General features: G+C 40.7%; 1 protein-coding gene across 15 annotated transcripts in view; it reads left to right on the top strand.

Annotated features, from left to right (window-relative positions):
- Enpp2 (ectonucleotide pyrophosphatase/phosphodiesterase 2) overlaps nucleotides 1–19,976 on the top strand; it is a 122,619-nt gene extending 102,643 nt beyond the window's left edge. For 6 of the 15 annotated variants that reach the window (XM_063264323.1, XM_039079976.2, XM_063264326.1 and 3 more), the window contains 7 exons: nucleotides 9,084–9,158; nucleotides 10,386–10,522; nucleotides 11,230–11,365; nucleotides 12,229–12,306; nucleotides 12,959–13,091; nucleotides 14,363–14,519; nucleotides 19,341–19,975. In XM_063264323.1, the coding sequence (XP_063120393.1) occupies nucleotides 9,084–9,158; nucleotides 10,386–10,522; nucleotides 11,230–11,365; nucleotides 12,229–12,306; nucleotides 12,959–13,091; nucleotides 14,363–14,519; nucleotides 19,341–19,511 (887 nt within the window). In that variant the 3' untranslated portion in view covers nucleotides 19,512–19,975. Of the gene's footprint in view, nucleotides 1–9,083; nucleotides 9,159–10,385; nucleotides 10,523–11,229; nucleotides 11,366–12,228; nucleotides 12,307–12,958; nucleotides 13,092–14,362; nucleotides 14,520–19,340 lie in introns of all 15 variants that reach the window. The other 9 variants (XM_063264324.1, XM_039079978.2, XM_063264328.1 and 6 more) reach the window with 3 other exon arrangements.
- The last annotated feature ends 5,816 nt before the right edge of the window (nucleotides 19,977–25,792 follow it).

The raw sequence follows: 25,792 nt of genomic DNA, 5'->3' as shown, positions 1-25,792 counted from the left end.
GATGCTCCCACTCCTTCTTAAAATAGGGAGTAAAATTATTCATAGGAGGGAATATGGAAGCAAAGTTTAGAGCAGCAACTCAAGGAATGGCCATTCAGAGCCTGACACACATGTGGCCCATATATATACAGCCACCAAAACTAGATAAGATTGAAGCTAAAAAAATGGATGCGGAAAGGGATTGGATATAGATCTCTCCTGAGAGACACATCCAGAGCATGTCCAATATAGAGGTCAATGCTAGCAGCAAACCATTTAACTGAGAATAGGACCCCCTTGGGGGGGAATTAGAGGAAGTATTGAAAGAGTTGAAGGAGCTTGCAACCCCATAAAAACAACAATGCTGGGCTGGAGAGATGGCTCAGCGGTTAAGAGCACCCGACTGCTCTTTCAGAGGTCATGAGTTCAATTCCCAGCAACCACATGGTGGCTCACAACCATCTGTAAAGAGATCCAATGCCCTCTTCTGGTGTATCTGAAGACAGCTACAGTGTACTTCTATATAATAAATGAATAAATCTTAAAAAAAAAAACAATGCTAACCAACCAGAGCTTCCAGGGACTAAACCACTACCGAAAGACTATACATGGACTGACCCAGGGCTCCAACTGCATATGTAGCAGAGAATAGCCTTGTTGGGGCACCAGTGCAAGGGAAAGACCTTGGTCTTGTCAAGGTTGGACCCCCCAGTGCAGGGGAATATGGGGGAGGGCAATAAAGGGGATGTATAGGGGGAATACTCATATGGGGGAGGGGGAGAGGAGGGAATGGGAGCTTATGGACAGGAAACCGGGAAGGGGAATAACCTTTGAAATGTAAGTAAAGAAATATATAATAAAAAATAAAAAAACCCTGCGAAATAAGATTAGACTCCTAGTTTTTGAAAATTGATCATAGATTAGAGTGAGAGAGATGGCTTGCTGTTCTTCCAGAAGATCTGGGTTCTATCCCAAACATGGCAGTCCAGTTCTAGGTGATCTGATGCCCTCTTCTGGTCTCTGTGCTCACCAGGCACACACGTGATTGGAAAACATACATGCAGGCTAAACACCATACACATAGAACAAAACAAACAACAAATGAAAAATGAATCAAAGACTTCCTATTACTTATACGATGAGCACAGTATTTAAAAAAATTCTATATGTATTGCAAATTGTTTTCTATGAACACAATGTGTCAGCTATCTTGGGGGAAATTTCTATTAGTATTTTGAATTCCTTTAATATCATTAAAGCTCTAAGAAAAAGGAAACAAATCTACTGGGTACCTAATGGGTCACAAGTGAAGGTGCTAACAGGGCCTTCTCTGCTAGGAATGCTTGTCACAGTGAGAAAGTATTAGCTCCTGGAGCTTAGCCCAAAACTGGTGTGTCTGAGGATCGATGGGCAAGTTGTAATGGAGAGAGGTGCCTAGAGGAAATCAGAGTTTCTCCATTACACTCAGAGTTATGTCTACCCTGACCAGTCTTCTTTTATTTTACACTGACAATAGCAAGCACATGATAGTAAGCTTGTGATATGACAAAACCCAACTCAAGACAAAACCAAGAATCCCAGTGACATTTACCATGGAAGAAGGACATGTGTCTTGTTCGCATTTTAGTATATGGAATGTAGGCTTAGTGCAGTTTCCTATGATTATTGTGGAATCTATGCTGAAGAGTTGCCCCCTTATGGGACATGCCATACTCATGGCAGCACACAGAACTATGTACTAGATATCAGCACTCAAGTGATGTCATTTCTACTCACAGCTCACCAGCCCAAATCAGAGTCATGACACCAATAATGTAGAGAGTAAATTCTTTTGACTGGAACTCTGTCCTGTAGGTCACATGGCTGCAAGTTAAAACAGAAAATAATTAGATAAGACATTCTATCAGGCAAATTCTTCCTTTTGACTAATTCTCCTCCTCCTCCTCCTCCTCCTCCTCCTCCTCCTCCTCCTCCTCCTCCTCCTCCTCCTCCTCCTCCTCCTCCTCCTCCTCCTCCTCCTCCTTCTTCTTCTTCTTCTTCTTCTTCTTCTTCTTCTTTTTCATAACCTCACTATGTAGCTTCGGCTGTTCTGGAACTCACAGTGTAGGCCAGGCTGACTTTGAACTTACAGAGACTCACTCACTTCTGCCTCCTGAGTGCTGAAACTAAAGGCATGTGCCACCATGCCTAGCCCTTCCTTTTGATTTTGAAGTTCTAGAACCTAGAAGAAGAGGGAGTGGGGAGCTGTTCGAAAGGATGGGATGACTTTCTCAGACAAAAAGAGATGGACTGAAGAAGCAGATAGAACAGCACAGAAGCCTCTCACTCTGTGCTAAAGATGCACACATATCCCCCACGGCTATCACTCGAGCCATCAGCTTCCATGTGGTCCTGTTTATCGGATGTATGTTTCCCATCTGACTAAGCAGAGGTTGAGGAAGGAAGGCAGCAGCAGGTTTTATTTACTTGCCTTGCTTCCTTTTCTGTAGGAGTTTCATCTTTCTTCCTTCTCTGTATCGCCCACCCTCCCCCTTTCCCCTTTGATCACAGAACACACAGGCCTCCTGACATGTAATTGGAGAGCACAGTATTAAAGGCAGGATTTTGTTGGTAGAAGCTTTACATATCTCCCACAAACTCTATGAGTGACCTGAAAGTTTGGCACCTAACATTAGTGTACTGTAGTATCCTTACAAATGAACGATAGCCACAGCGAAAATGCGAGTTCCCATGCAAAATACAAGGGTAGTAGGGTAGGAAGTCTCAGAGAAATAGCACCAAGATGCTCCTAAAATGACTGCTGGTTTGTTCGTTCTAACTGCCTCTCCGTGGACTCTTGTACATCCTGGCTGTTCTTGCTCCTAAAACATTTCTACCTGCCTCACAGTTTCTGCATCTAGTCAGTTGGTGTGTAGGCATTGTGCTCGTGTGAGAAAGTGGCTCCTGTAATCTAGCACAGTCCCCCAAGCATAAGAGAAAGAGGCCTTGTCCTGGTGAATTTGTGGCTGCCAGGGCTAAAAGGAACATTAGTAATGTTACTTCTCTGCAGTTTTGTTCAGGGTTGTCCATCAGTGCCATACATATATCATGGAAGGGTCTTCATATGGGTGTTTGTGGAGGGAAACCATATGCCCTCATTTACTGTTTGTTGGGCTTTAGCTAGGACTGACTTTTGTGTGTCTGTAGCAGCACCACTCACCACTGATGGCTTTTAACCCGTGGCTTCAAAGGATAGCAGAAAATATTCGAGGATAACCATGACAGCTGCATTAGTTATTTTATGTTGAGTGAAGAATGCCTATCAGATCCCATTTGAGTCAGCAAGATTTATTCTGACTCATGATTTGAGTCCTTCCTGAGGGGGAAGACATGGCCGAACACTACCAGTTCATGATAGGCTGGAGCATGTGGTAGAGAGGCAGCCTTGAGTGAAGCTAGAACCAGGGCCCTGGCTGTCACCTTCAAAGGCCTGCCCCTAATAACTTACCTTTACCAGTCAGATGCCCAACTGACTATCCTCCCAATGCAGCAGCAACAGATAGGAAAAGCATTCAAATGCCAGCCTGTGGGGAACATTTTCAGACTCAATTCGTGGCAGTAGCATATGCCCTGGGTCTGTTCATGGCCTATGGGACCAAGCTTTAAGGACATGAGAGACTTGAAATAATGTTGCATGATGTGAAAACCATTTCCTTGGTTAGATTCTGGAATTTGTGGAAAATAGCAGTGTTGTCTCTTCCACATGTCTTGAATTTCATCTCTGTTACTTTATAACTTCTATCTCATTCATTTCTACAACAGCAAGGCAGGATGTTCTGGTTCTGAGTACTTTATACATTATGCATTCAGGCTCCTATTTAAAATATAATTGTATGCATGCACAGGTATGTCTGTGCACATTTATTATATTCAGAGTAACTACTTTGACTTTCTGACTTTGCATATGTATTGAACCTTATAGAGCAGTATATAAAGCTAATATTCTGCATGCAGATGTAAGGTCTTTTTGGTTTTGGTTTTTAGCGTAAAGTAGAGATGCAGGTCATTGATCTGTTATACACTGAGTCACATGTAATATTGTAGATTTGTGTGTCACTGTTTTATTGTCCTACACTGTGAAATAAGCCAGATGTTTATGCAAAGCACATGTGAAAGCTGCATATTCCAGTCATGAAACAGCCTGGAGTCTATTTGAGGTTAAAAAAAGTATTAAATTAGTCTTATGTGATGTTCTGCTACCAATATTTACATTGTTATACAATCAAGGCCTGTGTAAAATAAACAGGAGGAAAACTATGGTCTTCAGAAATGGTTTGCTGAAGTCATTCTACTTCTAGGTAGGTGGCAAATTCTACATCTGTGAGGCATAATGGCTGTTGTTTTTCAGTCACAAATAGCTGGTAGAGTAGCAGACCTGGTATGCAATGAAAACTCATTTCCTTGTGACACTGAGTCCGCCCGATTAAGGAATGAATGGCATGGAAAATGGGGACTTTCTTCAAAGGCAGTTCTGGCATTATAGCCAGAAGGGGAAGAACTATACTAGTTAACTTTCATCTTAGTCTTTCCTCCATTGCTACAAAACACTCTGCATTTTCTTAAGCAAAGATTGGGGTCACCTTTGTACGAAAAAGAACTCAAGTCATTTTAATGCCTATGTATGTTTGACACTTTACATTCCATATGAAGTTAATTTCTATAAAAAATATCACAGTAATTTTTTGCTAACTGGGTAGAGGAATCCTGACTATTGCTCAGAGACCCCAGAGGCCTTCCTTTTGGCATCCTGAAATGTTTCCTATCTCCTTTCATTTTTGAAGACTCTAGAGTGTCAAAGAAGGGACGTGACACACTTGCTGTTCTCAGTATAGGTGTATCTGTGCATGTGCTGTGCAAAGCATTTGGAAAGTACCTAGCACTGGAATTGCTTATGACTTATAGTAAATACTGATGATAGACACTAACTTTTACCTATCCGTGTTCTTTGATGATATTGAAGTTCAGCTATAACTATAACCATGACTGCTTTGGATGAAGATTGAACTTGGCATTTTATGGCCTTTGTTTCTCAATGATGTAATGTTTCTGAAAGATAGAAGAAATTGAGGGTGGGGGTCAAGTGGTAAGAGTTACAAAGTTAGGCAGAGCTGAGCTGAGATTTGACATGAGCTGGTGGTTTTTTGTTTTTTGTTTGTTTGTGTAAGAATGCCCCTGGGAGTGTTAGGAGAGACTATCAGGCTGCAGCTGTGTCCAAAGTGCTGATAGATGCTTTGATGCAAACTCTTGTCTTCACCAGAGAGTCCCATGTACCTTGGCACTACTCTGCCAGAGCTTATGTTCAGGAAGAGTTGACCCTTCCTTCCAATAAAACCTTCAATAGAATAATACAGCAGGTAGCCTCTGACTTGAGATTACCCAAAAGACTAGGGAAGAGAATAACTAGAAGTTGGGGCCTGGATTTGGGATAGGCCGTACATGCAACTTTACTTCATCAATGAAATAGAGGTGATCCTGATGAGTCCAGTCTGTCTCAAATTCTACTAGGCAAGCCCCATGTAGAAGTCCAGACTTTTTTTCTAATTTTGTTTGTTAACTGATTGCCAAGTAACATGTGATTGGTATCATTGGAGACAGACTATCTAACCCAGATTAAGGCCCTGTCTTCATAGAATTGCTGTTCTGTTTTAAGGTTTAGCAAGCAGATGAACTCCAACAGAATGTTTTAATGGTGGAATTGAAAAGCACGAGGTGGGGACTGAAAAGCAGTGAATGACAATAGGTGCTTGTAAGGACACAGGAAAGAGAAAGGGGAAGGCATTGACTTTTTTTTTTTGTTGGTAGAGATTTTGTGGTAAGGTTTAAGGATATGTTATTGTGGGAGTGAATGTTTAAGCAAACAAAAAGGGAGAAGGATTCTCATGTGGTTCCAAGTCCATCTGCTAGAGTATGAATCAGGAAGCGGAGGGGGGGGGGGAGAAGAAACACAAACTCGAGTCTGCATGACTAAACTCTAGAAGACAAAAAGAGTGAATTCTGGGGAAGTCCACACCACTTAAAAAGATTTGTCTCACGGTCTTTTGCCAAATGTGGTATGTGGAGGGGAACTCTGGCATAAGCTAAAATGCCAGAGACTCTACTGTAAACACGGAGCTTGGGTGTGGAAGGAAGGCTGTGTCTGGAACTCTGTGCAATAGGAGCTCAGCCTGGGAAGACATGGGACATACTAGATCCACATCGGGAGATCAGCAGAAGGACGGAGGGAGATACCTCACTTGTAAGGTGTCTGCCACACAAGCATGAGGACCTGAGTTTGGATACCTAGTATCCATGAAAAAAAAAAACCAGGTCTGGCACCCTTTTGTAGGCCCACCCTCACCCCCGGACATTGAGGGATGGGCTGGAGGAGATAGATTCCTCCCTAGACCTTACTGTCAGTCAGTCAATCAGTGAGCTCCAGATTCTGTGAGAGAGCCTATCTCAATAAACAAACCTGATAATCAACCTTTGGACTCCAAATGCACATGCACACAAGCATGAACAGGTACATATTTAAGTTACACACATGTACACACACACACACACACACACACACACACACACACGTGCGCGCGCTCGCGGTATGAATCATGTGAGAGAAGTTGGTTAAGGGGGTGTTAATGTGCTTTTGGACAGGTAGAAGTACTTCAAAAGTTCTATGACATAGTAGGGTAATTACTGTTGGGCAAACTTAATTATATATTTTAGTGCTACTAAGGAAAAAATCTTGGGTGCCTCCACATACAAAAGAATCATTCATATTTAAGTTGATTACTATCCCGATTAGATTGATCTGACCATTATAAATTTTATATTGGAATTGGGCCACATACATAGGTACAACAATTGTGCCCATAAAATTTTTCTAAAAATTTTTTTTAAATTAGATGCTTTAAAATGTCAGTCCTCTGCATAGATTAGAAATCAAGGTAGGGAAAGCTAAAAATGAAACCAGAAGAGTAAGTTGCAGAAACAGAGCTTGTGGGCTGTCCTTGAGACAAATATCTTAGCATATGTGAAGACTGAAAGTCAAGTCCATTTTGTGGTCTGAGTAGGAGCATTTTGTTAAAAGAGAAGTGCAATGTACGTTATAGAGAAATGCAACATGTGGTTTCCCCAAGATGTCCAAGACTAACAGAGCTGAACCATGGCTAGACCTGTGATTCACAGACACAATGATAAAATAACAACCTCAGTCCTGATTCTGAATCTCAAAATGTATTTTTCCTATTGCAAAGATGATTTCTCTTCTTTCTTGCATGACTTACGCTATAAAGAAATCTAGGTTGATTTCTGGAGATTTAGGCGGGAGTTTGGGAAGGTAGTCGATGTCATTGTGCTTTTTTTTCCCCTTGAGCTCAACAATGATTGGGGAACAAAAAGCAAATGCGATAGTGGTAAGTTTATGCCCTGGCTGTGTTTTAGAAGCTGCAGGAAGCCGTGGAGTTATTTTCTGAAGCAAAGGTAATCTTTGTGTACTTAGCGGAAGAGCAGACAGAGACGAACGGGGGGGGGGGGGGGGGGGACTCTTCAGCCTGGTCTATCAATCTCATGTCTCACCTTCTCCTCACCTCACGTCCCTTCCATCTTGTTTGAACTCTGGGACTTAATTGTTTGTCAGACACTTTTGATGGTTGTTAACAAATATCCAAGGGCAACAGATATAATCTGGTGTGTGGATTGCACTGGTTTAATATTATTTTATTTGCCCTAGAAAGGTCTTTTTTTTAATGCCACCTTAGGCCTATTTGCAATGTTTCTCACTGTGTTACCATACATAATTCTGTGTGGATACTAGAGACTGTATAGCCTGTGCTACATGTTGGTTATCGATGGCAGGATTGTTGTTGGACTGTGAGCTCTTTGAGGGCAAGAGCCCTAAGCTATTGTTACTCAGTATCTCCATTTTCTAGCTCAAGGCCAGGCAGGAAGAAGGATTTTAAACTTTCAGTGGAGGGATATGCAGGAGATAAGTGGCAGGATTGGGCCTGGGGAGGTAGCTGCTAATTGAGTGTGAGGACCTGAGTTTGCATTCCCAGCCTCTAGGTAAAAAATGGGCATATCAGTGCCTACATGTAATCTCAGAACTGGGGGGCAGAAACAGGCTGATCTTTCGGGCCATTCTACCCAAATCAGTGAGTTCCAGGTTTAGCAAAAGACTATGTAATAAAAAGTAACAGAGAGAGAGACAGAGACATTTGGTACTGACTTCTGGATATGACAGGACATGTGTGTGTACCTCCCTCCCCCATCACGTACCCCATGAACACAAACTAAATAACAAGGGTGATGGGGAAGAATATAAATTATCACTGGCAGAGAGGAAAGAAATCACTTATATCATATAGAATTCTTTACAACAGTCATGAGCAGTACGTTTACGAGCAAACCAGACCCCTCGGGAGAGTTATGGTGAAAAATGGCAAGAAATTCACAAGGTCTGAAGGAAGGAAGAACTGGAGATCTAGATCATATGCACCGTTGTTTGATGAGTGCTCTAAGGGGGGGCGGGGATGTCACATGTGAAAAATGGCTGCTCATTGTTGACCTCTTAACGGAACGGATGAAGGAGCAGGCTTTAGTATGAGTCTAGAGAAATACACTGGTATCTTAGTCACTGTCCCGCTGCTGTGAAGAGACACTATAACAAAGGCCACTCTTATAAAAGAAGCATTGAATTGGGGCTGGCTACCAGTTTTGGAGGCTTAGTCCATTATCAGCATAGTGGGGAATGTGTCAGCAGGCATGGCAGGCATGGTGTTGGAGAGGTAGTTGAGACTTAAAGCCTGATCTATAGGCAGGAGAGAGAGAGAGAGAGAGAGAGAGAGAGAGAGAGAGAGAGAGAGAGAGAGAGAGAGAGAGAGAGAGAGAGAGAGAGAGAATATCCCTCCAACAGGCCCAAGCTCCTCCTAATCCTTCCAATACTGCCACTTCCCGATGACTAAGCAGTCATATATGGAATTTATGGGGGCACATTCATATTTAAACCACCACACTTGGTAAGCTTGAAGACTTAACTGATAAAAAGAGAATAGTTTCTCAAAGAACTCTGATACTTCTGCTTCCAGCTGAAACCGGGAAATTCAGAGGCAGCAAACATGAAAACAAGAAAAACCTTAATGGAAGTGTTGAACCTAGAAAAGGTTTGGTCTGAGTTTGGAAGGAAACTCAGGGTCAGTTTATGACCCCCAAGTACTATTGCTGGGATTTGCTGGCTTTTAATTTATTAGACTTCATTTATTTAATAACATTTTGGCACATTCTGATTCTTAGGGGTGGACCCCCAAGTTTGGCAGCTTAAACAAGGCTTCCACATCTACTGCAAAGCTCAGGAAGCCAGACTACCCAGAAGTTGCTTGCGTTGGGATAGAATGGGCCACTCTGCCGCAAATCAGCACTTCTGCTTGGGAGGGGTCTATGAAATACTGTGTGAACATTTTTTTTTCTCCACTACTTGCATAGAGGAGTTGTACTTTAATTAAAGCAACATGTATATATAATTTAATAAGTGCCCGCCAGAGTTTCTCTAATAAAAAAATATGGTAAAAGCAGCTTTTATTCTAAATCGTTTAGGGAATTGTGAATTTGCTAAGCCTCAATCTCTAAATATGTGGGTGTGGATGGACCTCAGTTTCCATAAATTTATGGAAGTTTAGCCTATCCCAAGTGGGTGAGCCAAGCTCCAGGCTTTTTTGTTTGTGGGTTGAAATAAAGGCTTCAGTACTAAGCTCTCATCTTTCTCCTCAAAGCGTAAGCAAGATTTCAGTGACTGTCTTCTTAAAGGAGCCCAACTCTGCATTCCGGGGTCTTACCTGAGGTTGTTAATAATTGAGCTTCTCATCTGTATTTGAGGGGCCCTCTTAAATACCCTGCCAATGTTATCTATACATGTTTCTTTAAGTCCATGCCTAAAGCCACTGCTGCTAACCTCTCTCTCTTTATGCTGAAATAATGCATATTTTAGTTCCAGTTTGCAAGCCACACAGTAAGAGAGAGCCGCCATCTTAATTGAACCCTTGACTAACCTGATATACCTCTTCAGGGGTCAAATCATTTAATTACATACAATCCATTCCTATTGGCTTTCCATTTAGCTGACTCATCTTAGTATTTACTGGATGTTTCCTTTTTATATAGACCATTAAATCTGACAATTTCCAAAAGAATTCTGGTTTTGACCCTTGGTAAGGTGGTCAGATAAATCACAGAAGTGTTAGAAAAACTAACTTGATCAAATTAAGGAGAAGTCACTGACTAATTAATAAGTAAGCTAGCAAACTGTAGGCAACTTGACTCCTCTTCTAATATTTTACATTTGTTGTAAAGTTGATTATGCACTGAATATATTTTCTTCTTCCTTTCTTTCCTAGAGAGACATCTCCTGTATGGACGGCCTGCAGTGCTCTATCGGACTAGCTATGATATCTTATACCATACGGACTTTGAAAGTGGTTATAGTGAAATATTCTTAATGCCTCTCTGGACATCGTATACCATTTCTAAGCAGGTTATTGAGAAAATTGGGGATTACACTCTTTATTTGATACAATGAATGTTTGATTAATAATATAATTTTACCTTAATTTTTCATGATTGAAGAATCCTTCTGTTGCATCTACTGTAATATTGTGTGTGTGTGTGTGTTTGTGTGTGTGTTTGTGTGCATGTGTATACATATGTGCCATGGTATGCCTTAGAGCTCAAAGGGTGGTTTATCAAGTGTTAGTCTTAAAGGAAACACTTTTTCCTGCTTCGTTGCAAGATATTTTAAACTACTTTCAGTTTTCTGACTGTTCTATTGTAATATGTTAACACACACACATACACACACACACTCACAGAGAGAGAGAGAGAGAGACAGAGACAGAGACAGAGACAGAGACAGAGAGAGAGGCTGGGTGGACAGCTAACAGCTAAGATCAGCCTGTCTATGCTTCCTCTGAAATTTAACAGTAGGATCTCCACTTTATGTATTGTTTAACTTCAGACACTGGTAAAAAGATTCTACTGCGGAAAATGTAAGAGTTTGAAGATTATTGGCTTATTGTATTTAAAACAAAGGGCTTAAAAAAAGAAGTTAGAATATCAGAGCATTGACTATGGTAAGGTAGTGAGTTTGGTTTGAGCCTTTCAAAGTAGGTGCACGAGCTTTGCTCAAGTCATTTGCTTTCATCTCTCGAATAGCCTCATTGAGGTTCTCTATTCCCCATGCAGGCTGAGGTCTCCAGCATCCCAGAACACCTGACCAACTGTGTTCGTCCTGATGTCCGTGTGTCTCCAGGATTCAGTCAGAACTGTTTAGCTTATAAAAATGATAAACAGATGTCATATGGATTCCTTTTTCCTCCCTGTGAGTTGGGCTCTGATCCCCTCCCCCAACCTCCCGCTGTGTGTGTGTGTGTGTGTGTGTGTGTGTGTATGCACATGCGCACACTCCCATGCCTTTGTCAGGGTGAGAGGTATATTCTGGAGTTGGAAGCCTGCTGGTTAGGATTTCAGTGGTTCCAGGTTTCTTCATGGGGAAGCATATGTGAGACTGTGAGATTTTCCCAAAATGAGCCTGAAAATGACCAGCTTTCAAATATCCTGCTCTTCTGGAAAAGTCTAAAGTATAGATGGGGGAAACTTGTTTTCCTCCATACTGTTGAAGGGAATCTGAAAGAAACAGTAAGTTAATGGGAGATTAGTTCTTTCTTAAGAAAGGTGTTTCGTTTGAAGGTTCCATATGGTTATATGATGAGCGTTTGTCATTCTTTATCCCCCATTGGCTTCTTTTATAACTTGTCCCCTGCTGGAACCCTTCTCACCACGTTCTGCTCCTCTTTCTGTGTCCTTGTTTTTTGTGTGTGGCCCGTTGAGTTTAATAAGAGTCATTTGCCTGAGTGTGGGAAGGAGGCTATTAAGTGGCACAGTCCCCGCAGAGGTGATTTCCTGAGAACAATTATGGCTCATTATCTTAATGACATTTTTTTAAAGAGTCTAGGATATAATAATGAAATCAAAGAACTACAACTAGGTAGGAAGAAATGGGCTGTAAATACTTCCTGGGAGCTGTTAAGGGATGCAGAGCGACTGAGTGCAAGTGTTTGGTGAAGCTGCTAAGGGGAGATAAAAGAATAGATCCACTGGCTTCAAACTCTGAGTTGGAAGACTGAGTTTTCTGTTGAGATTGGTAAGCAATGGACTCTGTTTGTTCTCCCACCTGATGTTTAGACCTGAGCTCCTCCCCAGAAGCTAAGTATGATGCATTCCTCGTAACCAACATGGTTCCAATGTACCCCGCCTTCAAACGTAAGTACAATATTTACCCAATAAACTGCTACTTAGAAGATAAATATTTTAAATTTGCCACTTACTTTTTCTACCTCTACACTGATTTTAATAATACCTTGCAACTGTTCGGCTTATAAGTTGTGAAGATATTTCACATGAATTCTCTGTAGATGAGCTACCTGGGCAGGAAGCCGGGGAGTCATCTAGCCCTTGCTTATAATTAGGAAATTGCCCTCATAAGAAGTGACACAGGTCATGAAGTGGTAGGGCCAAACTAAACCACAGTTGCATTTTTTTCTACCCTGCAGTTCTTTCTATTTTTAATGCTTATTATTTTTTGTGATGGAGTCTTACTGAATTCTAGAGGTCACTTGCCACTTCACAGCATCTATGTTTTTTTATTGAGCATGTCTGCAAAGGTCACGAGCACCCTTCTCCTTTAGGGTGCTTCTGTTTTCTGAATATTGACCCCAAGACCCAGAAGAAGATTATAAATATTCTTTATCAGAATATCAATTCAGATGATTTTAGGGCCATGAAAATTATTATTTTAACTTCTTTGAACATATAATTTATTTGTTTACAGGATAAGTATTCTTGGTTAATCGTGACTCTGTGAATTGAACAGAGCATATTTGGGCAGGAAGAATTGATTTGTGTCTTTGCACAGGTGTTTGGGCTTATTTCCAAAGGGTTTTGGTGAAGAAATATGCTTCAGAAAGGAATGGAGTCAACGTAATAAGTGGACCGATTTTTGACTACAATTACGATGGCCTACGTGACACTGAAGATGAAATTAAACAGTGAGCTTTTTTTTTTCCTGTTCTGTGTGAGATGCCTAAATTCTAAGACACCAATCAAGGATATTCATATGCTAGAGAGGAGTTTATATGCTTACATATTTTTTCTTTGAATTTCAGCTTAAGATCTTAGTTGTTTTTCATCTTTGATTGAATATGACTTTAGTAATTAGAATGAAAAATTTTGATGTTTGTAATAGACATATTTCCATTTTATGATAAAATGTCTCAATAATATTTTTGAAATGACCATTTATTCTTCAACAACTCTTCAGTAGAGAAATTGTGATTTTAATTCATTTTCATTATTTTTAGAGACTTTGGAATCTTTTCTACTTTCTGAGCAGTATGTCTTATTTGAAAGTTGCTTATAGACTTTGATTGACTCCAATTATCTCTCTCCCCTTGGTGCTATTTGGGATATAAAAAGATAATGTAAACACTGTACTTACAAGGAGTATGTAGTCTAGTGCATTGATAACATGCACAAATAAACAGAAATCAGCACAGTGTTCGATAATAACGATACTTTGTGAATAAAATGCTATTTTGAAATACAGATAATTAATAGTATTTTCAGTAATTCAAAAGAAATCTCATCTTAATTATATACTTATGGCTGGTCATTTTTGATTCTTTTAAAACAAGATTAAGTCCACTCATAATTTCAAGATTTAGAAAATGATTAAAGTTATAATCTCCAAATCTCCTGAAGAATTTAAATATGTGAACTTTGCTCTACTGGAGAAAGCTCATTCAATAGCCCTGGGCTTATCTGTTCTTGACTATTAGTGCTTCCTTTATATCAAATTCAAGATCTCAGTGTAGACTAAAAGTGCTCTCTTTCCTCTACACCCAGTGTCTTGTGCTTCTAGACCATTTTCTACATCTATGATAGTGGTCTTTCTGGAGCACAATCTAGTATGATGCTTCATATCCCCCAAGACTTCCATGGAATAGATACTAAATTCCATATCTTGGCACCCACAAACCATCACAATTTGACTTTTATTGACCCTTCCAGCTCTTTGAGAGTTATTATTATCCTAGTCACCATTGACTGCCCCCAACTCTTCAATCCAACCACTTGATTTTCTTGGGATATCTCTCTCTTCTCACCAGGCCGAGTCAGGTAGACAATTCCAGGCAGAGATAACATCAATCATGTTTAAAGATATATCAGGGGTCTAGCAGAGTGTCTTAGACACCAGTGATGGGTGAGCATTTTTAAGAGAAACTTTCAATGCGCCTTGTAACTTTATTTCCTGGCTCAGGTATGTGGAAGGCAGCTCTATACCTGTCCCCACCCACTACTACAGCATCATCACCAGCTGCCTGGACTTCACTCAGCCTGCAGACAAGTGTGACGGTCCCCTCTCTGTGTCTTCCTTCATCCTTCCTCACCGACCCGACAATGATGAGAGCTGTAATGTGAGTTCAGAGACAGAGTCCTCCAGGATGTGCTTTCATATTTAGCTTCTTAACTTATATCCCCAGCATTGAAGCAGATATATTATCATGAAGCCTTGGGAGCCCCCAACTGAATGGAAAGGGGAAATGACCCAAACAGATCTTTATTGAATATCTAGGGACCTGGTATCCTATAATAATAAGTTTGTACTTATCACTCTGTGTTTGTGCATGTGTGGTGCATGCCTATATGTGTATATCTTAATACAGTTCTATGTATATGTTCAATTTTGCCAAATGATGATGTGCCTGAATGGTTTCAGCTTCACAAAAGGGCATTGCACCAAAAGGAAAACCACAAAATTTTGATAATAGGGTACAATAAGAGTTCAAAAGAATTTACTGTATTAAATTCATTTTTTGTGGATGCTTGAAAATACAACAAAAGCTTGTAAAACACACACACACACGCGCGCGCGCACACACACACACACACACACACACACACACACACGTGGAGCACTTATTAGTCAGACTATCTTTTGCTACTGGTTATAGGAACTATGGTAGCCATTCCGTAGCACAGAAGCCTGCTGTATCATTTATTGTCACGTGGAAAGAGTTGGGGGGGCAGAATGGAATCATGAAAAGGCTCTTAGCAGGGGGAATAGAGATGGCTCTGTGGTTATGAGCATTGGTTGCTCTTCCAGAAGACCAGAGTTCAATTCCCAGCACCAATATAATGGCTCACAACCATCTGGACCTCTAACGCAGGGATTCCAATGCCCGCTTCTGGTCTCTGTAGATGCTAGGCATGCACAAAGCACAGATGTTGATGCAAGCAAACTACCCGTACTTACAAAATAAATAAAATCTATTAAATTTAAATAGGAAATGTCCGGAGCTGTGCTGCGTGTACAGACTGAAAACACAGGGACAAATCCTATAATGTCTATATGTACCTTTATGATGATGGAAACGTTCTGCTGCAAGCTTGGGTCTAGAATTAATAGTTGATATACATTTATTTCTCTTACTAGAAGGAATAGGCATGGGATCTGTAGAATAGGATTGTTAGTCAACAAATTAAACTCAAATTCCTAAATTGTTTTAAAGTGTTTTAGAAGAGAAAACACTGTGTTAGATAAAAGCCATACATTCCTAGGCAGCCTATTGTATGGGGCTGAAAATAAGACATGAATGGAAATAGCCACAATGAGAAGCAAAAATCCATAACAATTAGTCCAGCCAAGATCATCATCTTCATGGGCAGTTATGACAATGGCTTCAATTATCGATGAAGAATTTAGGTCATGAGTGATCAAAGCATAATAAAGACTTCCAGCGATAATAGAACTGTGAACTATGGTATACGAATCGAGTTACATTCATCTAAAACATTCAGACTTTTTGGGGATGATGTTTTAGACTTGATTTTTACCAAAAGGCTACATAGTGATGAGTGACGTTTTAAAAATTATGTGTAATCAAAAATTTTAGACTGTAGTGGTAGTCATAGTACTACTGATTGTAATAGCTGCAGAAGTAGTTGTTACCATATACTGAGTACATGTTATGATCCATATATTGTATAGGTCCTCAACTATATGGTTCCTGTCATCTAATAACCCTGTAAAGTTTCTTTCTTTTTCCTGCCTTTGTGTTAACTTCTGAGGGTCATATATTTAATAAAAGATGACGGTTAGTTGGTAGGATGGGGAAGTTTAAATTCCACAGATAATTAGCAGATATCTGTAGAGAACTTTGGCAGTTTTTCTTATTGTGCAATTAGATAATCAAGAAAAAACTGTTTCATCAGAAGAGAAACATTTTAGGTTTTGCTTTAAGGAGATAAATGATGTTGGAGGAGGTTGATCATGGTGTTCAAAAGGTATTGGCAAGATTCGTAGAAATGACATCATAGAAATTGACCTGAGGTATCATCTTAGACAATTAAAGAGGAGTCTGGAAGGAAGAACTTCTGTGGCCAGAGGGTGACTGGGGCCCTAAATGTGGCTGGAAAGGAAGAGGAAGGGGGAAACTGAAAGTGAGAATAAGCTGCCATGAGCTTACTGGCATGATGTTTTAGTCATGCTTGTTCATCGGGGAATGCAATTCCTCTTATAACATCGCAGTCATTCCCTCAAGGAAACCTCAATCCTCCTAAAAGCCAGTTGGTAGGTAGACTAAACACATATGGGATGAAACTCAAAATTGCTCTGAATTTTAAAGGTAAAGTAAAGGTTGTGTAGACAGTTACACATATAGTAGGCTATTTAAAGCACATCTCAGTACTTGGGAAGCCTCCAGTTCCCGCAGCAATGTGGCAACGGTGACTTTGAAAGGCCTGTTCCAAATTTAATGCCAAGAGAGTTCTAGGTGACACAGGGTTTTACCTGCAAAATGAAATCTGTACTACTGTTCCTCAGGAGTCTTCCTTTGCTCCCTGGTTTCTGAACCTACAGTAAGTTTGGAAGTTCTTCTAGAGAGTTCATGGCCAGCATGCTTCTTAACTTAAGAATCTCAAGTCCAATAGCAACTTCTATTTTTTAAGTCTACTTGGAAAACTACTGCAACTTGAATCTATAGACCTTCATTGGGAGAAAGTTTAGGGAAACAGACAATAAATAACCTAGCGTTGTGGAAACAGTTCCGAGGTTAAGAGCACTGGTTGCTCTTCCACAGTACTGGGGTTCATTTGCTCTTCCAGAGGTCCTGAGTTCAATTCCCAGCACCCATGTGGCAGCTCACATGGGGGTCTGTAATTCTAGTTCCAGGGCATTGGATTCTTCTTCTGGCTTCTGTGGACACCACACACAGGTGACACTGAAACATACATGCAGACAAAACACTTGTACACATACAAATAAAAAAAACTAATAAATCGAACTTTTAGAAGAACAAATATCTATAGCATAAAAATAATTGTGGACTGTGTTTTTGGTTATGTTAATATTCTGTTATTTATTTTTAAAGCTTTTTCTTTCCTACTTTGGCATACATGAACTGTATATAAACTTTATTATTTTCATATCTTGTCCTTCTAGTTCCATCATAACTTCCACAGATTGTGAGAAAATATGTTTTCTTTACATGTAGTGTAAAGGCAAAATATGTTTTCTTTATACATAGTGTAGTGTAAATTGCCTTATGACAAATTAGAGACAAGGTTTTAGCATGTGGAAAGCAGAAGAGAATATTCCTGGCACTTGATGTCTCAAGGAAAGAAATAGAAAGAAACAGATTTTTGCCCTTGAATTCTTACCATTCTAACTTGTCTAATTTTGAGTAAGGAAACCCTTTTCCAGCCCTGTCCACACATTCACATACTGCATTTACAAAGGGAACACTGGACTCACTGACCATTGAAAAAAACCCAACAAAGGAGCAAAATATGAAATTCTCCCAAAATATAACCTCATGCTTACCCTGAGGGGGTCTTGACCCATCAAGAGACCTCCTACTTTGTTAATTACATGGTCATGCTGAGGACTGGTTAGTAGCATTGTGGGTAGAGCTAAATTTAGATTCGACTATACTGGGTGTTGCAGAAATCTTGGTTAGGTTAGGCAGGAGGTTATGAAAGGCCCGAATCCTCTCTCTTGCCTGCAAAGGCATTTCTGCACTTTGCCTGGAATGGCCAGGCATTGGTTTCCTGAACCAACAAGCTCATGATACATATTTAGATTTGGCATGAGTTACTGTCATTCTTGGTTCAGGTCGGTGTGGGTTGGAGTTTTCTGAGAAAACCTTTGCAGATTCATGGGCCTCAATGGTTGGTTCATTGAGATCACTAGTGGTCAAGAGTTAGCCAAGGGAGCGCCTAAACATTCTTGCTCCTGGGCTCTGTAGCACCCTGTAAATGTCTCTAAAGACTCTTGTTGGACACTTCAATTCAGAGGCATTAAGTAGTGGTGTTATTTGTGAAGGCTTTCCTGTCATTGGCTACTAATGAAGGACACTTTTGCTTAATTCATAGGACATTTGGATCTTATTATTTTCCCCCAATGTTTCCTCCAAATTGAAATATTTTTGAGACGTGGGGGTTTCTTCATCTTTAGTTTCTAATGAGACATGAAATACATTGTTCTGTTGTTCTGTATGGCTTTAGCCTGGAGTTGGTTTTTTTTTTTTTTTGTTTTTGTTTTGTTTTGTTTTTCCAACAAAGTCATTAAGAGATTCCCTTGCTTTCATTGGTGGTTTACTATCGTCTAATTTTCCCTTTCTTTCTTTTTCTCCTTTTATTTTTTTTCCTGCCTCCAATCATGCTGTTGAAGTAAGCGTTAGTAGCCTTATTAATCAACAAAGCATAGTGGAATTAGTAGTTTCACCAGAGAGCCAAATGTGTCAACTGACCTGTTTCAAACTGAACTCATTATCAGACAGTAACTGTCATCTCCTAGATAACTGATGGCTGTGAGGGCTCTTGTGAGCAGGAATACACACATAGTTTCCTATGTAAGGCACTGGCTATCTGGTTATTTTGTAAGAGAGAGGAACATTCCAGATTAAGTGTGAGCTGAATCCAGCCCTACCTTTGATGGCTGAGAAGAAAAGCAACATGATCAGATTCTGCAGGGTCAACAATTTTCCTCACTTTGATTTGTGTTCTGAGAACCTAGTGAGAACAACTCCTTTTCACACAATGTTACTCATTTGTTTGGTACACCTTATCACTCTGAGAATGTCTACAGGCAAGGAGAGAGGTATTTGTGGTGCATTCCTGACAGATTTCAGTAGAGATAAGAGGGTCAGTGGGAACAATGTGCTTGGGTCTGTGTGCAGAAAATGACCTTGTCTAACCTTGTCTAGAAAAGTCTGATTGCTTCCTTTCCCTTGCAGAGCTCCGAGGATGAGTCGAAGTGGGTAGAGGAACTCATGAAGATGCACACAGCTCGGGTGCGGGACATTGAGCACCTCACTGGTCTGGATTTCTACCGGAAGACTAGCCGTAGCTATTCGGAAATTCTGACCCTCAAGACATACCTGCATACATATGAGAGCGAGATTTAACTTTCTGGGCCTGGGCAGTGTAGTCTTAGCAACTGGTGTATATTTTTATATTGTGTTTGTATTTATTAATTTGAAACCAGGACACAAACAAAGAAACAAACAAATAAAAAAAAAAACCACTTAGTATTTTAATCCTGTACCAAATCTGACATATTAAGCTGAATGACTGTGCTATTTTTTTTCCTCTAATTCTTGATTTAGACAGAGTTGTGTTCTGAGCAGAGTTTATAGTGAACACTGAGGCTCACAATCCAAGTAGAAGCTACGTGGATCTACAAGGTGCTGCAGGTTGAAAATTTGCATTGAGGAAATATTAGTTTTCCAGGGCACAGTCACCACGTATAGTTCTGTTCTGTTTTGAAAGACTGATTTTGTAAAGGTGCATTCATCTGCTGTTAACTTTGACAGACATATTTATGCCTTATAGACCAATCTTAAATATAATAAATCACACATTCAGATTTTCCCTGGTTCTGTCTGGCCTTTGTTTCTTTTGTAAATCTGGGGTTTTCCCTCAGGTGTTTTCCCTCAAGGGACATGCATTTCTTGCATTGAGGCTTCTTCCCAGTTGCTTCCTTGATACTTAAGTAGAGGATGGCATAGGTACATGCATACAGGAAATCAGAACTAGAACAGAGAAAACCATAATTGTTTTGTAAGGTTTTTCAACTTTGAAAAAAAAGTGTTCTCTTGATTGATTCAGTTCAAAATTGTCAATAGTAGATTCAACCTCAATTGTTTTATGGAGTTAAGGATATATCATTAGTTGATTGAACATGTACAAGACACTGATCAATTCCCAGACCTACAAAAATAAAAACATCATTAGTCAAATATTCTATACAAAATATCCACCTAGGGGGTAGAGAGATAACTCTCTGTTAAGAGCACTGATTGCTCTCCGGGAAGTCCTGAGTTCAATTCGCAGCACCCACATGGTGACTTACAGCCATCTGTAATAGGATCTGATGCCCTCTTCTGGTGTGTGTGTGTGTGTGTGTGTGTGTGTGTGTGTGTGTGTAGACAGAACACATATAAAATCAATCAATCAATCAATTAATAAATACTTTTTTAAAAAATCCACCCAGCAACTACAGAAAATGTAATGAGAAGAAAGTAAGTTGAGCTCTAGGCGTAAACATGTACGTAAACATGTATGTAATAAACCAATCAAGGAAGAAGAGAAGAAATACCAAAGACTAGTACTAGTCTAGTTACAGTACAATGTCAGAAGAGCATGAATGGGATGTGGGTGATTTTAAAAAGCACATAGTTATGGTACTATATATACCATATGGTACTATATGGTACAGCACATAGTTAAAGCCAGGAGGTCACTAAATATTGTTAATCATATCATGAAGAAAGATGAAATTGTTTTGTTAACATCAACAATAATACTGTAATGTTGCCAACAATTGCTGGTATTTTTTTATTTTTTTAAATTAAATAGAAACACATGGCTTTATTCCCACGTGGTGGTCATCACAGCTGGTCCTTTTAAATCTATTTCCACTACTGTGATCATCACAATTGGACCCTCGGTAGATGAAATGAGTTTTTAAATTTTTACAAATATTCCTTTAAAATACATTAACTTAAGAAAGAAGGAAACATGTCAAGTAAAAAAAAAACAACAACATTCCATCAAAAGTTGGTATGTGCCGGGAGTGTGTGAGCATTCAGAGATGAGAGAGAAACAGTGACATCTGAGAAGCAGGGCTACTTTGGAAGAAGCGATTGTGCACTTACCAAGCTTAGCTCTACGTTTATTGGGTACTAACTGGTGTAGGCAGGCCTCTGTTGCTTTGTATGCCCTGTGTTGTATGCCTTCCTTGAAAAACAGGAAGCCTGGGAAGGTTTTAATGGACTGGCAGGAATGAGGTGTGAGTGGTAAGTGGGCTTGAAGTTTGGAATAGAGAACCAACAGGGTAGAACTGAGCAGGAATTTGGTTCTTTATCCATTCTCTATTCAGTGATTATGTAATGAGCATCTTATGCAGCACTTGCCCAGGCCAGTATTTGTGAATAAAAACCTACATGGTGGGCTGGAGTGATGGCTCAGCCGTTAAAGGTTAGGCTCACAACCAAAAACCTACATGGTTCTGGACCCCATAAGACTTATTTTTAAGTAAGTGGAAGATGCTATTTAAAGTGCTAAAGTTCAGTGACAGAGATGCAAAGGGAATGAATGTCAAGGATGTGGAAAGGTAATGACCTTGTAGAGGACATTCTAGTTTAGATTAGGGGGATGAGAAGAGGTGGCCTTGAGGAAAAAAAGACTAGAAAGAAATACTGATGGTAGGAAAAGTCTCGGATCTGAAGACTGATAACAGTCTGAAAAAGGTGTCCCTGAACCCACTCAGTAGGCAGGGAATGGGTCAGGTTCCAAAGGAATTCTCATACAAGGTGTCTTCATTCTGTTTGTTCACTGTGCATTGAAGAATAACTGAGAAGTCTCATGCAGGATGAGACCTGACTTAAGATTTCTGCTGGCCTGAAGAGATAGTAATGATATCATGTGTTCTGGAGAGTAACCTACACAACGAAACCCAATGAAAGGGTCTACTTAGGAGAGCTTTGCTTATCTCTCCATTGTCACTGAAGGGAAGAATGGCTAATTAACCTGTAGTTGTGAGCTGCTTGTGAAGATAGGTTTCTACATCACCTGAGATTGAACTCTTCCCAAGATGGGTTAAACCTGAGGCTCCTGGAGTGAGCAGGGTAAATTTACTTGAATCCCACTGCTCTATTTTTATTCTTGGATCAAAGCTTTCTTTCTCATAAACAAACTTAATGCCCAGAGAGAACTCAACCCTTGTATATTTCAAGTAAGTGGCTTTGCAGATAAATACATGCCATTAATTGTGGGGTTATTTATGAAAGTCTCTGAATGGACAGGGACTCTATTAAAAATGAGGTCTAGAAGACTATTTTAAGTTGGGAGTTTTTTATATCGAGCCTTTAGCCCATTGATGCTCTCATTGAGCAAGTTGCTAGCCACTCACTAGCATGGTGGTCCCAGTCCAGCGGATGGGCTCAGGATCTGCCTCTCTAGAAATGAGCTCACTGAAAACAGGGTAAACCAGGAAAACAGCCACATGCTTTCCCAAGGGAGAAAACACTGAATTGTTTTTAAGAGGGTTGACTCTTTTTTTAAAAAAATGTCTGAACAAAAGCCTTGCTGGGTGCCAGCTTGGTTTGCGTAACTGCCCAAGAGCCACAACCCCCAGCTTCCTGTACCATTGTTCCTTGTGGTGGTTGGGGAGAGGGTGGTTGTGGGAGACCCAGATGACCTCTCCTGTTTACACTTTTCTCACTGCAGCTTTGTTGTTCTGTTTCCCTGCTGAATTAGGATGGGCTGCCCTGTGGGTGGGAGGTAGGGATGGCAATGGGTAATCTCCTGTGGCTTCGAAGCCAGCGATTGTTTGAGGCAGTGACAAACACAAGTCAGATGTTCAAGTTTATGAGCTGGGGTAGAGAGCTTTGCTTGAGGTCCAACCTAGGGTGGTAGTGGTTCCTGTTTGGGCTGTGTTTCTAGGAAGCCTGTGTCCTTGACCTCTCTTGGCAACTGGAGCTAGTTGGAGTAAAATGTGGAAAAAGTGAGTTCTGTCAGACATTTTCATCTTTGCCATTCTCTTTCTCTTTATCCTCCTTCCTTCTCCTCAGTCACCTTTTCTACCTCTTTCTTTTGCATTCTCTCCCCTCTTCCTTTCCTCCTCTTTTTTTCTCTTCTTCCCATTCTTTATTGCTCTCTAATTCCAACCCTATTGAGGTAAAACTGCCACAAATTATCTGAACATATGTAAAGAATACATTCTGATAAACTTTTACACATATGTACATCTGCAATGCAATCCTTGACACCAAGTTAGTAAATATTTCCGCCATACCTGTGCTGCTTGTTTTATTTGTTTGTTTGTTCGTTCATTCAGTCCACCTGACACAAGCTGGAGTCACCTGGGAAGAGGGAACTTCAGTGGAGGAATTGCTTCCATCAGATTGGCTTGTTGGCAAGCCTCTGGGGGCATTTTCTTGATGACTGATGTGGATTAGCCGAGCCTGCTAGGAAATGGCACTCCTGGGAAATTGGCCTTGGTTTGTATCGAAAAAAGCAAGCGAGTACGAATTCCTCTGTGGTCTCTGCTTCTGTTCTTCCCTTGGCTTCCCTGGAGGATGAACCTGTAAATCGAAATAAGCACTTTCCCTCTCTAATCTGATTTTGGTTCCTGTTTTATCACCAAGGTAGAAAGCAAGCTAGAACAATGCCCAGATACTTGCTTGTGTCACACAGTAACCTTTCATATTCTCAAACCACACCACCTCCTCAGACCTTTACCTACAGGGGCATTAACATAGAGTACTTGGCACTGTAGCCTTTTTTTTTTTTAAACTAATGGAATACTTAAGTCGTTATAGCTTGGTTCCTGGCTTGATTCAGTATAGTTATTCCAAGACTCATTTAGATTATTGTACAAGCACTAGTCCATTCTGTTTTAATTGTTCAGCATTCTGTTCTGTAGATGCAACCCGTTGGCTTATTCATCTGTTGGTGGACACTTGGATTATTTTCAATTTTCAGCTATTGCAAAATAGTCACATTGTTACAAACATGTGTATAACTTTCTGCATATGGGATTCGTTTTCATTTCTCTTCAGTAAAAACTTAGGTGTGGAGTGGCTTGATCCCACGCTAAATGGATACATTTTTTTTTTTTTACGTAAATGTCAAATTCATTGCCAAAGTGGTTGAATGTGATATTCCCATGAGCCATGCTTGAGAGCTTCAGGGTCTCATGTCTCCAGTTCTGGGTATGGGTAGTCTACGTTTGGAAATTCTAATAGGTTAATAGCAGTATTTCACTGACTCTTTTGAGATAGAGCCTTGCTATACAGCCTGGCTGGCCCAGAACTTGCTGCCTAGCTCAGGCTGCTCTTGAACTTGCAATGATTCTTCTGCTGCTCTGTGTGCTGGGATTGTGAAAGAACAAATGAAAGAACCCCAAATTGGGGAGACGCTCGCTCCAGTCTCGGGATGGCGGCATGCCCCAGGAAACCCGAGAAGCCGATCTTGATGTAATAACAAGAGGCAGTTTTATTAACGAGATCTCAGGCTGACACCGAGGTCTCGGGCCGCCACGCCACGCATCTCACACAGGAGATAGAGGAGCCGACGACCATGAGCCTCTTCAGGCAGGGGTTTATATAGGGGAAGCCAGGGAATTTCTCGAAGTTACACAGGATTGGCTAATTCAAAGGACTCACAGTTACTTTTGGCGCGGGATTACATCAGCAAAGAGTACGTGCTATCTAGCCGCTCAGCAATGTGGGGTGGGATGATTCATCTCACTCGGCAGGGGGATGACCCATCCTCAGGGAGTGAAGGAATGGGAGGGGGCGGTTCCAGCCCGTGAGCCCTATCTCAAATTCCCTCAGGCATGTCCGAACTTTGTTTGTGACTAACTCTTTGAAATTTAACTCTTCATTCCCCTCTACTTGTTGTGAGTAGTTCTAATCTTAGAACTACATGGAGAACTCAGCTTCATCTAGCATAACAGCTTGGTATTGTTGTCTTAACAGGAGGATTCTAATCTGGACACTATCTAAGCCTATACACCAAGGTCATGACTAGCTTTTAGAACTTCTAAACTTATACAGATTGTGATCCCTGAGGCACAGTCCCAAGAAGTATTAGGAGTACTAACGTATGTAATGTTACATCATTTGTAAGCCTATCCCCACACCTATCCCGATGGAACCCAGGGAAAACATGCTGAGTGTCCCTCTAGGTCCCGGATCTCAGCCCCAACAGCTAGTACACGGCTGGTGAGGGCTGAGAATTGACGGCTGTCAGGGTGGTCAGCAGCACCAGGTACAGTCCTTTCCAGTGAGGCTCAGGTGTCTGGGCTCCGTGTCGTTATATGTATCTATAGTCTCTGACCTGGAACTGATGAGATGTCTCGAAGGGTCTCCAGGGCATAGGCTGCTGTCAGTTGTGAGCAGATTTCTTTCTGTATCACCTGTAGGTCTTTTAGCCTGGCATACAAATCATTATTACTATGACATGTTGGTTCAGTAACATCATCTCATCTAATACAGTCAGGGGAGCTGAGGCCCCATATAAGATCTCAAAGGGGGTAAGGCTGAATCTGGAAGGGGTATTTCTTGCTCTAAAGAGAGCAAGAGGGAAGGAGTGTCACCTAGTCTGCGCCAGTCTCCATGGTCAATTTAATTTGGTCAGGGTCTCTTTTACAGTTTTATTTATTTACTCTACCTGTCCT

The sequence above is a fragment of the Rattus norvegicus genome, chromosome 7, assembly GCF_036323735.1.
Source record: "Rattus norvegicus strain BN/NHsdMcwi chromosome 7, GRCr8, whole genome shotgun sequence".
NCBI classification, from domain to species: Eukaryota; Metazoa; Chordata; class Mammalia; order Rodentia; family Muridae; genus Rattus; species Rattus norvegicus.
This window is presented reverse-complemented; position numbering and strand designations above follow the sequence as displayed.